Source organism: Eschrichtius robustus, chromosome 12 (assembly GCF_028021215.1).
Source record: "Eschrichtius robustus isolate mEscRob2 chromosome 12, mEscRob2.pri, whole genome shotgun sequence".
Lineage (NCBI taxonomy): Eukaryota > Metazoa > Chordata > Mammalia > Artiodactyla > Eschrichtiidae > Eschrichtius > Eschrichtius robustus.
Window position 1 is genome coordinate 71,528,895 of NC_090835.1, and position 13,950 is coordinate 71,542,844.

General features: G+C 44.2%; 1 protein-coding gene across 1 annotated transcript in view; it reads left to right on the top strand.

Moving 5' to 3' along the window:
- Positions 1 to 5,102: 5,102 nt before the first annotated feature.
- ZFAND3 (zinc finger AN1-type containing 3) overlaps positions 5,103 to 13,950 on the top strand; it is a 331,536-nt gene continuing 322,688 nt past the window's right edge. The window contains exon 1 of the mRNA XM_068559439.1: positions 5,103 to 5,258. Within this exon, the coding sequence (XP_068415540.1) occupies positions 5,188 to 5,258 (71 nt within the window). The 5' untranslated portion in view covers positions 5,103 to 5,187. The remainder of the gene's footprint in view (positions 5,259 to 13,950) is intronic.

Genomic DNA, 13,950 nt, shown 5'->3' on the forward strand with positions numbered 1-13,950 from the left:
TTTTACAGATAATATTAGGATTAGGATGAAGATTGAGGCTAGAGTTTGGATTGGACATTGGGACTAATACCAGCTTAGAATGAATGTTAGTGATGAAAGGGTTTAAACTGGGAGTTAGAGAGAGTTGTGGGGTAAGGATTAGAATCAGAGTTGGAGGACCATCTGCTTTGTCTCAGGTCTCTACATGTGCCTCCTTTTTGGTTGTGACTTTCAGGACTAAGGTCTTTGGACTTAGTATTACCAAGAAAGCAGCCCTTGTGAGCCCCTGTCCTTGAGCCACACTTGGCTCTTTCACAGCAGCTCTGGCTGCTGAAGCATTAATATTATCCTTTCCTAAACCCTACTGAGCATGTAGATGGCTCCTTTTGGGCCAGTGGTGATTGCAAACTACCCCCAAGAGTCACATCACAGGTTCATCTGGAACGTAATCCACAGTAGAAAATAGTCAAGACAATTATGACAAAAGTACTTCTGCCAATTACCCCCGCACTTTGGTCCCCTAATTTGATGATGCCCTGGAATTTTATGTCGTCTCTGAGTTTTTGGCCAACTGAGTGGGCACGTTATAGGAACTGGTTCAAGGGCTCTTCAGACAGAAAACTTGGGAACTGAGAATGAAGAGTTAGCCAGCTAGGAAAGTAATGAGAAGAAGCAGATGAACACTGGGTCTAATTTCTTACAACTGCAGTGTGACAAAAAAGCTCACAGTGAGTTTCAGTGTCTTTAGGGAAGTTGGGTGGTGATGGAGGTGTTCCCTCAGGATAGTCTGATTAGGATGCCAGTTCACATATGGGTCTCACATCGATTAACAAATTATTGTGCCTTTGTATTCATTCAACAAATATTTATTGAATGCCTACCAAATGTGCCCTAGGGATTATGTATTTAGCAGTAAACAGACATAATCTTTGGAGAGGAGACACACAAATAAATATTTAATTATAAACTGTGATAGGTGCTGCAAAGAAAGAGTGCCATAGAAGATAAAAATGGGGCAATATAATTTTAATTGGGGCTGGGTGTCAGTGAAGTCTCCTCTGAGGAAGTGCCATTTAAATTTAGGACTGAAATAGCTCAACTAGCAGTTCCTTTGCTGGAAAATTCTTGAACTTGTCCATTGTTCTATATGCTTTTGAATTTCAGGCTGCAATTTACTCCTGTTTTGGTCTGTGGTAGACACCTTTTGGAATCTTTGCCAAGAACATAACTGATCTTCTTTGAGAACTGTAGGCTACAAGGATGGGTCTCTGGCAGCCATGTTTGCATTACAAAGCAAAGAGCCTTCACTACACAATGCTCCACTGGCTAAAGGAGACTGTACCAGAAATAGACAATCTGACATGAGCTAGACCAATAAGGATCTTTCTCCTGGGAATTGGGATTCATAGATACTAATTAATCTTTGCTAGATTTTTGGGGTTTCTTTTAAAGATTTTTTTTTTTTTGATGTGGACTATTTTTAAAGTCTTTATTGAACTTGTTACAATATTGCTTCTGTTTTATGTTTTGGTTTTTTGGCCCGGAGGCATGTGGGATCTTAGCTCCCTGACCAGGGATCGAACCCGCACCCCCTGCATTGGAAGGCGAAGTCTCAACCACTGGACTGCCAGGGAAGTCCCTCTCTGCTAATTCTTGAAATGAGGATAGGTAAGCTTGGACAGCCATGTTCTACTATGTTCCTAGAGAAGCAGTGAAAACAGGTCTGCAAAGAGGAATGAAGCAGCTCTGTAGAGAGCAGAGCATGTGACCAAGGAGAAAAGAGATAATGAAGGAATAGCTACATGGCTTCCTGCTGGTATTTCAGATCCTTGTTCCAGTCCTTCCTGAGATCTTGTTGATCTCTGTGCCCTTGGGCTCTATAAGATTATTTCCTTAAAAAAATTTTTTTTTTAGCATGAAGAAGTTTCAGTGGGTTTCTGTACTTGCAGACAAAGGAGCCTTGACTAAGAGTGGGTTTTTATCAGATTAGCTCATTCGTTCAACAAACATGGATTGAGTCTGTTTCAATCCCACTGAGATTGATGGAGCCCACAAGTCCACAGAGCATGCACAAACAGAATGGTATGTACAGAAGTAAAATAATAATATTTGGTAATAAAATTAATCTAAGTAACACCCTCTGAGTCTCTGCTATCCCCACTGGGTTGTGGGTACATTAACAGCTATTTCTAAGAGCCAGTTCTTTTGGAGCTAGGTTTTGTGAGGAGAGACAGACATGTAAATTTCCTGGTCCTATAATGGAGACTACATGGGCAGAGGGAGGAGGGACCAATTCTGCCTTGTCAGAGTATGGGAGGCATAGAGGTAATAAATGCCTGAACGGGGTGCTTCCTTGGTGGCGCAGTGGTTGAGAGTCTGCCTGCCAATGCAGGGGACACGGGTTCAAGCCCTGGTATGGGAGAATCCCACATGCCGCGGAGCAACTGGACCCGCGAGCCACAACTACTGAGCCTGCGCGTCTGGAGCCTGTGCTCCGCAACGAGAGGCCAAAGACCCAACACAGCCAAAAATAATAAATAAATTAAGAAAAAAAAAAAGCCTGAAGGGGCAGTAGGAGTGTGCTGGGTAGGAGAGGAAGGGGCAGAGGGGAGTAGGAGGGACAAAGACTTAGGAAATGCCTTGTACATACTGGGTACTTAATAAATGCTTGTTAAATTGAATAACTGGTAAACAGGTAGGCAAGCAGTTTGTAAGATGACAATCATGTTTTATATAAAATTTTCCTTTTGGTTTTAGGGTTTCCTTTTCCACATACAAAAGAAAGTCATCAAGATGCCAATAGCAAGAGTCCCATTTAATCTGTTTGTTAAACTCAAAGCCTGTAAATCTTCTATGAATGTGGCAATTTTATGTCAGTTTAAGTGGGGATTTAAGGCAATATGAGTCCAATGAGAGCTGGGTGTGCTGTATGACTTCATCCATTCTATGGGCTTTTGACAGAAATATTTATTGAAGGCTTGTGAAAATCAACAAAGCCGAAACTAAGTATTACGCAAAATAAATCAGCATTCACATTTGGAGGGTGCTTTGGCTTTAAGTGGTTTGATTTTTGCAATTACTGTCTTCATCAGCAGGAGCCTCTTTAGGAGGATGCTAAACTAAGTGTGATCCTTGCTCTTTATGAGGTAGGGGGTAGATGGGCCGCTAAGATCTCTCTTCAGGACTATTCACTGCTGTCTCTCTGAGATCATTTAGAGGCCAAAAGAAGCAACAACAATGTTAATAAGTCCACAGAGCATGTACAAACAGAATGGGCAGGTACATGTATCTCCGTATCACCAGTGCTATGAGTGACTGAGCTTAGTGGTGTCAAGCTTCTGCTTTCCCAAAGCAACTGGAAACCCAGGCATTAAGAGAAATCTACTGAACTTTAAATAATTGTGACTATTTAGAAAACTAATTGGTAGGGGGCAGGAGGGGAAAGCAAGCAACACCTGCTTACAATAGGGCTTGTGGCTGTCAATTGGCAAGGCCTCCTCTCTATCCCAAGAAAAGGGGTTCAAGGGCCCCCGGATGGGGTTCGAGAGGGTCTCTGTACACGCTCAGCTGTGGCGGGAAAAAAAAAAAAAAGCCAGGAAGCCTTCCTAGAAGTAGCCGGGACTGAGAAGTCCACCCATAAGGGCCTCAGCTATGGGTCACCTCTCCAAGAGGTCTGGTGGAAGTTTGCTCCTTGTTGAAATTAGTGATTAACAATCGCCTTCTTCTCACGATTGGTTGAAGTTCAGAATGGGTTCAGGATAAAAGACAATGAGCGTTAAAGGACTCGGTTTTCAGTGCCTCAAACTTTTTGGTCACTTACCAGTTTCCATCACTAATTTGGCCATACCCACCCTCCCAAAACCGAACTGTCCACTCCAGAAAGAAGAGAGGTTCTCCTAGCCTAGGCATAGGGAGTGGACTTGTGTCTCTGAGGATGGGGACACCGAGGGGGTTAGAGGGGCACGTAACCTGACCAAAACACTAGCCTCTCTCCCCCCGCCATTGCGGGTGCGGAAGAGGGGAGGGACGTTTCCCAGAAGTTCATCATTGCCAAAGAGAAACCGGTTCTCTGGGTGGAACAGGAAGAGTGAGTTGGGTGTGGGAGGCCTGGGAAGAGAGATTTCCAGGGGTTAGCAGCTCATTGAGAAATGTCCTCCGGCATCGTCCAGGACCAAAAGCGGAGGGCTCGTAGACCTCTCGGATAGCTGAAGACGCCAGCAGCCCCAGGAAGACCGAGCCCCACTTCCGGGTTTGGAAGCTCTCCTCCTGGCCCTTCCCCGTGCCGGGTAATGGGATTCTCCGAGCGCATGCGCGGCGCTTCGCCGCCGCTCTGGGACTGGTTCAACTAACCCTAAACAACTAAGCTGCTCCTCCCCCTCTCGCTTGGGGCGTACCATTAGCGTTTGGGGGGGGAGGTAACGTGCCCCAGAGTACTCAGAAGCCTGCTCCCCTTCTTCAAACAGGGGAAGGTAAGTTTCCTTAAGATTTTAAAGTTCCAAGAATAGGAAAGCCTCCGAGGCCCGTCGCTGAGTGATAGCTCTACGGTCTCGGCTTTGCCCACGGCCCCGTCCTCTTCCTTTGAGGCGCTGAACAAAGTGGCACGCCCGGCTCCCAGCTGATCAGCTGCTGGGCTTTGGCGGCGGCTTCCCCCCGGCGAGACCATTGTGACTCCTTGGGAGGGGTGCGTGAGGCGGGGAGGGGGCGGAGCGGCCATTGTCCGGTCAGCGCAGCCTCCGAGGGAGGGGAGGGTGTTACGGAGCGAGCGGGGCCTGTGGCTTCACAGCGGCCGCCGCTACGCTAAAGCCGAGGTGGGGGGGGGGCCTCAGGTCCTTCCCAGCGCCGCCGCACGGGACATCACTCTGGCTGGGAGCGGCGGTGGGAGCTGCCGAGGGCGCCAGGACTTCCCTCCTCCCCCGTGGTCCTCGGTTCACCCGTACGCCCCACCTCCTCAGCTCCCCTCCCTCTACTCCCCCCGGCCCCCCCATCTCCGAAGGCCGAGTGGTGCGGCCCGCCTCCAGCTGACCGGCCTGGAATCCCGGCTCGGAGCCCCGGACTCGCGCCCGCCCGCGCGCCCGCTCCCTCCCCCTCCCCCCGCCCCGAGACCCCCGACGCCGCCGCCGCCTCCTCCTCCTCCTCCTTCGAGCGGGGCCCAGGCCCAGCCGCTGCCACCGCTGCCGCCGCCGAGCTCCGCCGCCGCCGCCGAGCACCATGGGAGATGCCGGGAGCGAGCGCAGCAAAGCGCCCAGTCTGCCGCCTCGCTGTCCCTGCGGCTTCTGGGGGTAAGTGCCTGGCTGGGTGGGGGCGGGGGCCGGGGCGCGGGCGCCGGGGCTGCCCGGGCAGGCCTCGCGGCCCGGGGAGGCCGGAACCCTGGGGGCTGGGCCCAGGCTGGGCCTGCGGGGAGGGGGCAGGGGCCGCGTCCTGGGGAGGGGCACCGGGTGGGGAGCTGGGGGTGGGCAGAGAAGGCCCTGCATGGGGTGCGCTGCCACCCTCGGGGACTCGCCTGCCAGAGGCTCGGGCCTAAAGGGGCCGCCCGGGCTACTGGTGAGGGGGGCAGGGCTGCGTTCAGGGATGAGGGGGCGGCGTTGGCACCTCCCGGTGGAGCTGGGGTGCCCCCTTCCCTTGGCTTGTGGAGGCCAGCCTTTCTTCCCCTCCTTGGTATGAGTTGGTGCCCAGGAACCAGGAGGGTATTTCCTCTGACTTTTTCACCTCCCCTCCTCCCTGTCCCCCAGAGACTTGCATCATCACTTCCTAAATTATATCCTAGTGCCCCATTTGCTTGTAGGAAGTTGTTAACACGTCACCCATTTTTAAAAGTCGAGCCCAGAACCCAGGCTTGGGTCAAGTTATAAGACTGTTGAGGTCTCACCGTATTTAAAACACGTTTGTTTCAGAAGGTCTGTAAGATTCCCTTGTCAAAAAAAAAAACCTCAAGTCAGCTAGGCTTAGGAACGTGAGAGCCAATTTGCTTAATTGGCTCAAATTCCCTTCTGTCCCCATTTTTTTTTTTAAATGATAAAAATATTCACCTTGGCCAGCCTATATTCTTGCTTGGCCATCCTGTGTTAGAGTGAAAATATTTGAGGTGGGAAATGAACTTTTCCACCTGTAGTTACAGTTTAAATTCTCCTTGTTACACTTGGAGTTTTTATGGATTGCCACCCCTCTTACCAGACAGGTGCCTCCATCATAACTTATGATTCTAGATCTATTGTAAGGAAACTGGAGACTTTGAAGGCCAGCTTTTGTGATTTACCTCTTTTTTGTTTTGTTTTATTTTCCAAAGATTCAGTATATTTGGAGGTGCATACAGGCAGTAAGGAAATGATTATTTCTGGTGAGGGCATCTTGGGAAGATGTATTGAAGTATTTTATCTTTACTGTTTCTCAGATCCTAGGTATGATTGAGGTAGAAATTAAGGCTATGGTTTTTGGGAGTGCAGAGAAAGATTAGAAAGTGGATCTTAGTGTAGATTTCTGTGGAGTTTGTCATATCCAAAGGTTATGACAAAAAAAAAAAATCTCATTTTCTTATCTTTCAGCCTTTTCTTTCTCAAAAATGTCTTGGTGAAAGGATATTAGCAAAAAATAAGTTACGGCGTTACCAAAAGTTCTGAAGATGTGAAAATATCTTAGGTTTTATAGTCTCCCCTTCTTTTTGACTTGAAAATATTGTGTTGTCTGCTAAGTGCTTTCATAGGCAATCTAATTCCCACAAGAATCTTATTAAGTGGGAACCATTCTCTCTTTATTTGTAGATGGGAAAACTCAGGCATTATTTATAGACGGGAAACTTGCCTTTGCATTCAGGGATTTCAGGGTGGAGCTGATGAGCTCTGTAGAGTGCTTAGTACCATCACGTTTATGACATCAGTCTGCTGCCCTGGAAAAATCTGGTGTCACAAGCCTCAGATTGTAACTCATAAGAAGACATGTGGCTCAGAGAAAGTAGCTGCCAGTGGCAGCTAATGCCCAGGATGTATCAGAGGTCTATTTCCTGGCAACACATTAATGTCTTTGGGACCATTATTATGAGTGGAACCCACATTAAAAGATTTACATCAAGACTTAGAAACTGAGCAATGTTCTGAGTAATGCAAGGAGAGTTTGGTAGTAGAGAGGAATAGTTACACTGGTGCCATACTTGACCTGTAAGCAACCAGGGCTGCTTTTTTGATACTTTCAATATGGCACTTTTTATGAACTGCAATTTGCCTAACAGGAGTTAGGCGAAACTAATATCTTTATGGTGGAAGCTGTTCTTTTTAATGTGTAATGTTTTAACCTTTCCTAAAGGTGCCTGTGTAGTTTGCAGTTTATACCAAAGTATAAGGAAATTGCTGTCTAGTTTCCATTATATCATGACTGATTTTGAATATGTTTCCCTTATTGCATGGGCTACATTCATGTTATGTTCATTAAGTAAACTTATAACATATTTAGCACATATTTGAGTGCCTCTGATATTATGGTAGACAAGAGGGTCACTGGCACCACTCTCTGGGAGCAGGGGGCATAGAGGAGTAAAAACACCAGTTACAATGAAGTGTGTTAGGCTTGGAATAGGGTTTGTTAGGAGGGGCACCTACTCCAGTTGAGGTGGATGTAGAGGAAGGTAGCCTGGAGGCCAGCCTAGGCCTGCAGGAAGATTGGGAGAGAATGGAAATAGGGAGAAGAGTGTTTTCTGTCAGGCAGAGGGGAGAGCTTGGATGAAGGCCTGGATGTTAGAGAGAGCACTACACATTTGATCAGCTGAAAGTTCATTGTAGAGGATTGGTAAATTGTGAAGAGGGGTCAGCTAGAAATGAGGCTGAGATGGTGAGAGCAGTTGGTGATACAGGGCCCCATATGTGATGCTTAAGACTTTGGATTTTTATCCTGAGTGCACTGGGGAGCTGTTGCAGAACTTTGAGTGGGTTGTGAGGTGATTTTCTTTAATGTGAAAGATTACTGGATGATCTTGAGGGTGGCCTGTGTATGTGGGTATGATTGTGTGTGTGTGTGTGTGTGAATGTGGTGTCTATATGTTTGTGGCACGTTGTAAAGTCCAGAGGTACAGAAGACTTGTCAGGAGGAGTGATCCCCAGGGGATTACTATACCTGTATAGTGGCCAGGGAGAATGGAGAGAAGTAGATGTCAAAGCCATTCAGGAGGTAACTTGCCTTTTCCCTTCATGAGCATGAAGTTGAGTGTGTTCTCTAGAAACTTTAGTCAGCATTACACTCTGCGGAAGCCGCAGGTCTGTGAAGTCAGCTGGCCAGGGCCCACACCCAGCCCTTTGCTGAGGAGCCTCTTAGCAGAATGTTCTGGTACTAGCGGACTAAAGGCAGTTCCTTTAGGATTGCTCTTCGCTCTAGTGACTTAGGCGGAAGGACTTGCTGCCCAGCATTGTCCACTCAGGACACCAATCAGTGAGGGTTGGTTAACACAGGAGAGCTTTCAGGTGGGTCTTGTGGGACTGCAGTGAGAAAGGAGAATGCCAAGAGGAGCATGCAGTGCAAATGTGTTAGTGCTTTGAACACTCAAAATTTCTAGTTTTCTCCTTGGTTTTATATTGTGAAATGGAGTGTAGGTAATTAATGTGTTATAGAGAGACCACTGGGAAACTTTGCTACCTTGGAAATTGCTGAGGATTTACTAAGGTTGCAAGGTGTTTGTATAGCACATAAATGTTTTTAGGGTTAATGACCAAAAATATTTTTTTCCCTGAGACATGGACTTAAAACTTTTAGTGAAATATGAGCATGAGCAATTTTTTGGCTTATTTTAGGCATTCAGTAATCATGCAAAAAGTCATGCTAGTTTATAATTGTCAAATCTGAAATGAAATAGTCAATTGGTGTATTTTCTTTAGTGGAAATACATACGTAAAAGCACTTTTAAATCATATAGATACAAGTGGTATTAGTTGAAGCTACAAAATGTACTGAGGGATATAGATTCTTCATAGATATTTTCAAAAGTTTTTGAGAGAGCGGACAGGAAGAAGACAATAAGAATATCCTTAGTGTATTATAGGGTGATAGAACGGGTAATTAATTAGGATGGGGGAAAGATGGACTTTATTTTCAAATTCTGCATATTAAGTATAAATATCTAATTACAATTATTGATATTCTGCCTTTATAATTGGAGACAATCTGTATTACAATGTAATTTAATGGAAACTTTGAGAAGTGTTATTCTTTTCATAAGTAAATTTAAAGTATAGTAGACATAAGTGTTCAGTCTGATATTTAGGGAATAATGGAGTATTTTATTTTATTTTAAAAATAAATTTATTTATTTATTTTTGGCTGCGTTGAGTCTTCGTTGCTGCGCGCGGGCTTCCTCTAGTTGCGGCGAGTGGGGGCTACTGTTTGTTGCGGTGTGCAGGCTTCTCATTGCGGTGGCTTCTCTTGTTATGGAGCACGGGCTCTAGGCACACGGGCTTCAGTAGTTGTGGCACGCGGGCTCAGTAGTTGTGGCTTGTGGGCTCTAGAGCACAGGCTCAGTAGTTGTGGCGCACAGGCTTAGTTGCTCTGCGGCATGTGGGATATTCCTGGACCACGGCTCGAACCCGTGTCCCCTGCGTTGGCAGGTGGATTCTTAACCACTGTGCCACCAGGGAAGTCCCTGGAGTATTTTAGATATGGGATTTATTAGGTAAACGATTCATTGTTTTGATAAAAAAAAAAGATGTTCATGATTTATTTTCTGATGAATCATGTCATAAAAGAAATATTACATGGGTACATTTTCTTTAGGGAAATAGATTTTTTTTTTTAAATAAATTTATTTATTTATTTTATTTTTGGCTGTGTTGGGTCTTCGTTTCTGTGCGAGGGCTTTCTCTAGTTGCGGCGAGCGGGGGCCACTCTTCATCGCGGTGTGCGGGCCTCTCACTGTCGCAGCCTCTCTTGTTGCGGAGCACAAGCTCCAGACGCGCAGGCTCAGTAGTTGTGGCTCGTGGGCCCAGTTGCTCCATGGCATGTGGGATCTTCCCAGACCAGGGCTCGAACCCGTGTCCCCTGCATTGGCAGGCAGCTTCTCAACCACTGCGCCACCAGGGAAGCCCAGGGAAATAGATTTTATTAATATTTCATTTTTGTGATCTATTCTGTTGAGAAGCATTTTACTTACCAACTAGATCTGCTAGATAATGATGAATTTTAAGTAAAGATGGCGTTAGGGCAGAGATCAAGAGTAATCTCACAAAATAAATTCTGTTCCTGAAATGGTTACTGGTAGAAAGTTGATTCAACCAAGATACTGACTAGTTAGCTTAAACAGAAGTTATTTATTTTTATTGTTTCTTTTATTTTCTCTGAGCCCAGGCCTTGGGAATTGATGTAGAACTCTGTTTCTGTCACTCTGTGAGTTATATGGCAAGTTTGCTTGGCTTCTAGTAGTGTGTGGCCCTCACAGTCATTTTTGATTTATCAATCTCTGTCTCCCAATTGGAACATGTTGCCACACTTCAACCAGCTTAACCTGGGCTTTCAAATTCCATGTGAACACAGCATGAATCGCTAGTTAGTTAATCAGTAGAATGTTCATTCCAGTGATGTCACTAGTTATCCATCTGATTATAAAACCCCCTTAAACATTCTCTTAAACACAAAACAGCTCATTTGCACAGTTTTACTTTTTTTTTGTAAGATTTTATATTTTTAGAGCAGTTTTAGGTTCAGAGCACAATTGAGAGTAAGGTACAGAGATTTCCCGTATACCCCCTGCTCCCTCCCATGCACAGCCTCCCTTATTATCAGCATCCCCACCACAGTGGTGCATTTGTAACAGTGATGAACCTACATTGACATGTCATTATCACCCAAAGTCCATGGTTTACACTACGGTTCACTCTTGGTGTTGTACAGCCTGTGGGATTGGATGAATTATAGTGACATGTATCTATTACAGTATCATATAGAGTAGTTTCACTGCCCTGAAAATCCTCTTTGCTCTTACCTATTCATCACTCCCTCCTCCCAACCCCTGTCAACCACTCATCTTTTTACTCCATCGTTTTGCCTTTTCCAGAATGTCATATAGTTGGAATCATACAGTATGTAACATTTCCAGATTGGCTTCTTTCACTTAGTAGTATGCATTTAAGGTTCCTCCTTGTCTTTTTGTGGCTTGATAGCTCATTTCTTTTTAGCACTTTAAGATTCAATTGTCTATATGTATCACAGTTTATCCATTCACCTACTGAAGGACATCTTGGTTGCTTCCAAGTGTTGGCAATTATGAATAAAGCTGCTATAAACATCCATGTGCAGGTTTTTGTGGACATAAGTTTTCAACTCCTTTGGGTAAATACCAAGGAGTCATGCAGTTTTACTTTGCATTTTTGAGTTTTGTGTGCATCTGAAGATGCAACATGATTTATATGAAGTATTCACTGTCAATACGTTTATCTGTCTGCCCCATTTTCCTGATTACATTTGGGTATCCAGAAAAATTTGCCCCTTTGCAGTGATGGAACACTGGGAGATAATTTTATTTTTTAAGAAAACATGTTCTTTGTTTACATTGGTTTGAGACAATAGCTTTTTAGAGTTAGATCCAGTTAACATATAGGACATAGGCTCTTTTGGTATAATTCTCTTCTCCTCCCCATTCATTCTTCTCCTTCCCATTCACCACTCTCCTCCCCTCATCGCCGCCCCCCCCCCAAAAAAAGAGAACATAGCACTTTAAGTCTGCTGAAAAGTTTTGACTAAAAATCTCGTCATAGTCTTTAATAGTATTAAAGTTAACATTAATTTTTACAAGTTAACCTTTTTCTAGCTGGAAAAATCAGAGGGCTAAGAATTCTTTGAATAAAGTTTTTTAAAATGAAACCCTAGTGTATTAAATATTATTTATTGAGGGCAGAGTATGAAGATGGTGAGAACTAATATAATTTGGATTTTTTTATTAGGTCATACAGAGGTGTGTCTGTGCAAACTGATGCAAAATTTTGAACTACCACAATAATTATAGATCAAGATTGAGGTTAAAAGTTCTTTTTTCTTTTGAAGAAAGGTTAAGTTCAGTATCTCATCAAAGCTACATGTAGGAATTTGACCAGTCACAACTCAAAACTTGTATAATTTTAATCAGACACTTAAAAAACTGTCCAGATTCAGGCTTGTTGTGGGACTTCGTGTCAGAGTGGTTTGCAAAAGAGGGCCTTCATTCCAACTGGGTGGATGACACTGATGTCACTCGGTTCTGGTAGGGGCTTTGAGAAACAGGCTGAGCCTGCTTTGGGCTGGGTCCCTATGTAACAAAATTATGTTGCTGAATGAGATATTTAGATACAAGGAAGAAATTTCCTATGTGTGTTCAATGCAGAAGGGAGGTTAAGCAGCTTTATTTGAAGTTTTTAATAACCAGAATCTAAGACTGCATTCTAGAATTGTTCTGTCCAGTATGGTAGCCACTAGCTACATGTAGCAGTTTAAATTCATACTAATTAAAATTAAATAAAATTAAAAATTCAGTTTTGAGTTACACTAGCTATATTTTAAGCACTCTCTGTCTCAGTAGCTGGTGGCTACCCCGTGGGGAACACAGATACAGAACACTTCATCCTCCCAAAAAGTTCTGTTGGACAGTGCTCTTCTAGAATGTTGACCTGATAGGCAACCAGGATTTTCAAGCCTATTTTTTTTTCTTTTTTTCTAGTTTTATTAAGAAACAGTTGACATTCAAGCTTATTTTCTTGTGAGTTCTCTAGATCCCTGTTTTCTCTCATATTCTGAAAATGTGGGGCTTGTTTAATTTAGCTCTGTGTTTTTTTTTTCCCCCCAGCTCCAACATATTTTATTTCCAAAGGGGGAAGCAGTCCTATTGTTAATTCAGATTACTGGGAAGTGCTCCTTTGATCAGTTTTGGGAATTAAAATTTCAGTACAAGTTAGTCTATAATTTGAACTTTTTTTTTTCATGTTAGCTTTTGGGTCAGTCATCTTTGCCCCTTTCTTAAGTCTATTAAACTGGCAACCTCAGAGGCCTATACAGGGAGACGTTGGACTAATACAGAATCTTTTTTCTTTTCTTTTTTTCTTTAGTGAGAGAATTTTTGAAGGTATTCACCTTGGACTATGACTTTTGTAGATTCACAAATATAAATCTCATATGACAGCTTTTGATATATGATTAGGGATAAATGCATTGGATTTTCGGGTAAATTCAAGTCCTTGTATACAGGGGAAGGTGGAGTGTGTTGGAATATCCAGCAGCAGTGGGCAAAACCAAACTGATCTGTGATGTACCAGACTGAGGGAATGGAACAAGATGAATGAAAATGCCATGTCATCCTTGAGGCCAGGGGACAGAGCTGCAAACAGTGCCTGACATCTGAATTTGTGGCTGCAGCTGTTCACCAGAGGAAGGAAGAATGCAGTAGGAAGAAGATGTAGTACTAGCTAACTGCATCTGTTCATTCAACTGTACCAAATGTCCTGTATCATAGACAGGTGCAGTTTTGTGTTAGGGCAGAAGAATGTCCTGGGAAAGATCATGGATTGCAGCTGTGACCACTCTGGTTGGGGGAGAAGGGGGGATGAGGGCAGACCACACCACAGCATTTTGTGTTTCTAGTTTGTGGACAGGCTCTATTTAGCCTCATTGCTGCCTCATTAATGTCCTGGTAAAAAGTTAGGTTGGTGATGTTGTACTTGGGACCTTCTGGGGAGTGCCTTTTCTCATTTCTTTCTGCTAAAGTGGAGTGATACGGAGTAACAGTTGTTCATGTCTTATCTACCTCTTGGACTCTTACACACTGGTAAGTTGAAGTGCATTTATATGAATAATCACACTCTTAGCCACACTTCCTGGAAGGAGAAGTATTCTAGTCATTCAAAAGTATCACAAATACTCTTCCTGCAGTCATTTGGTTTTCTTAACATGGTTGTGCTGATAGCATTCCTGAACAGGGTGTGAGAAGTTTTCTCTAGCTTAATGGGTACCTAATGGGAAGAGTGGGGCAGGAATTTGGAG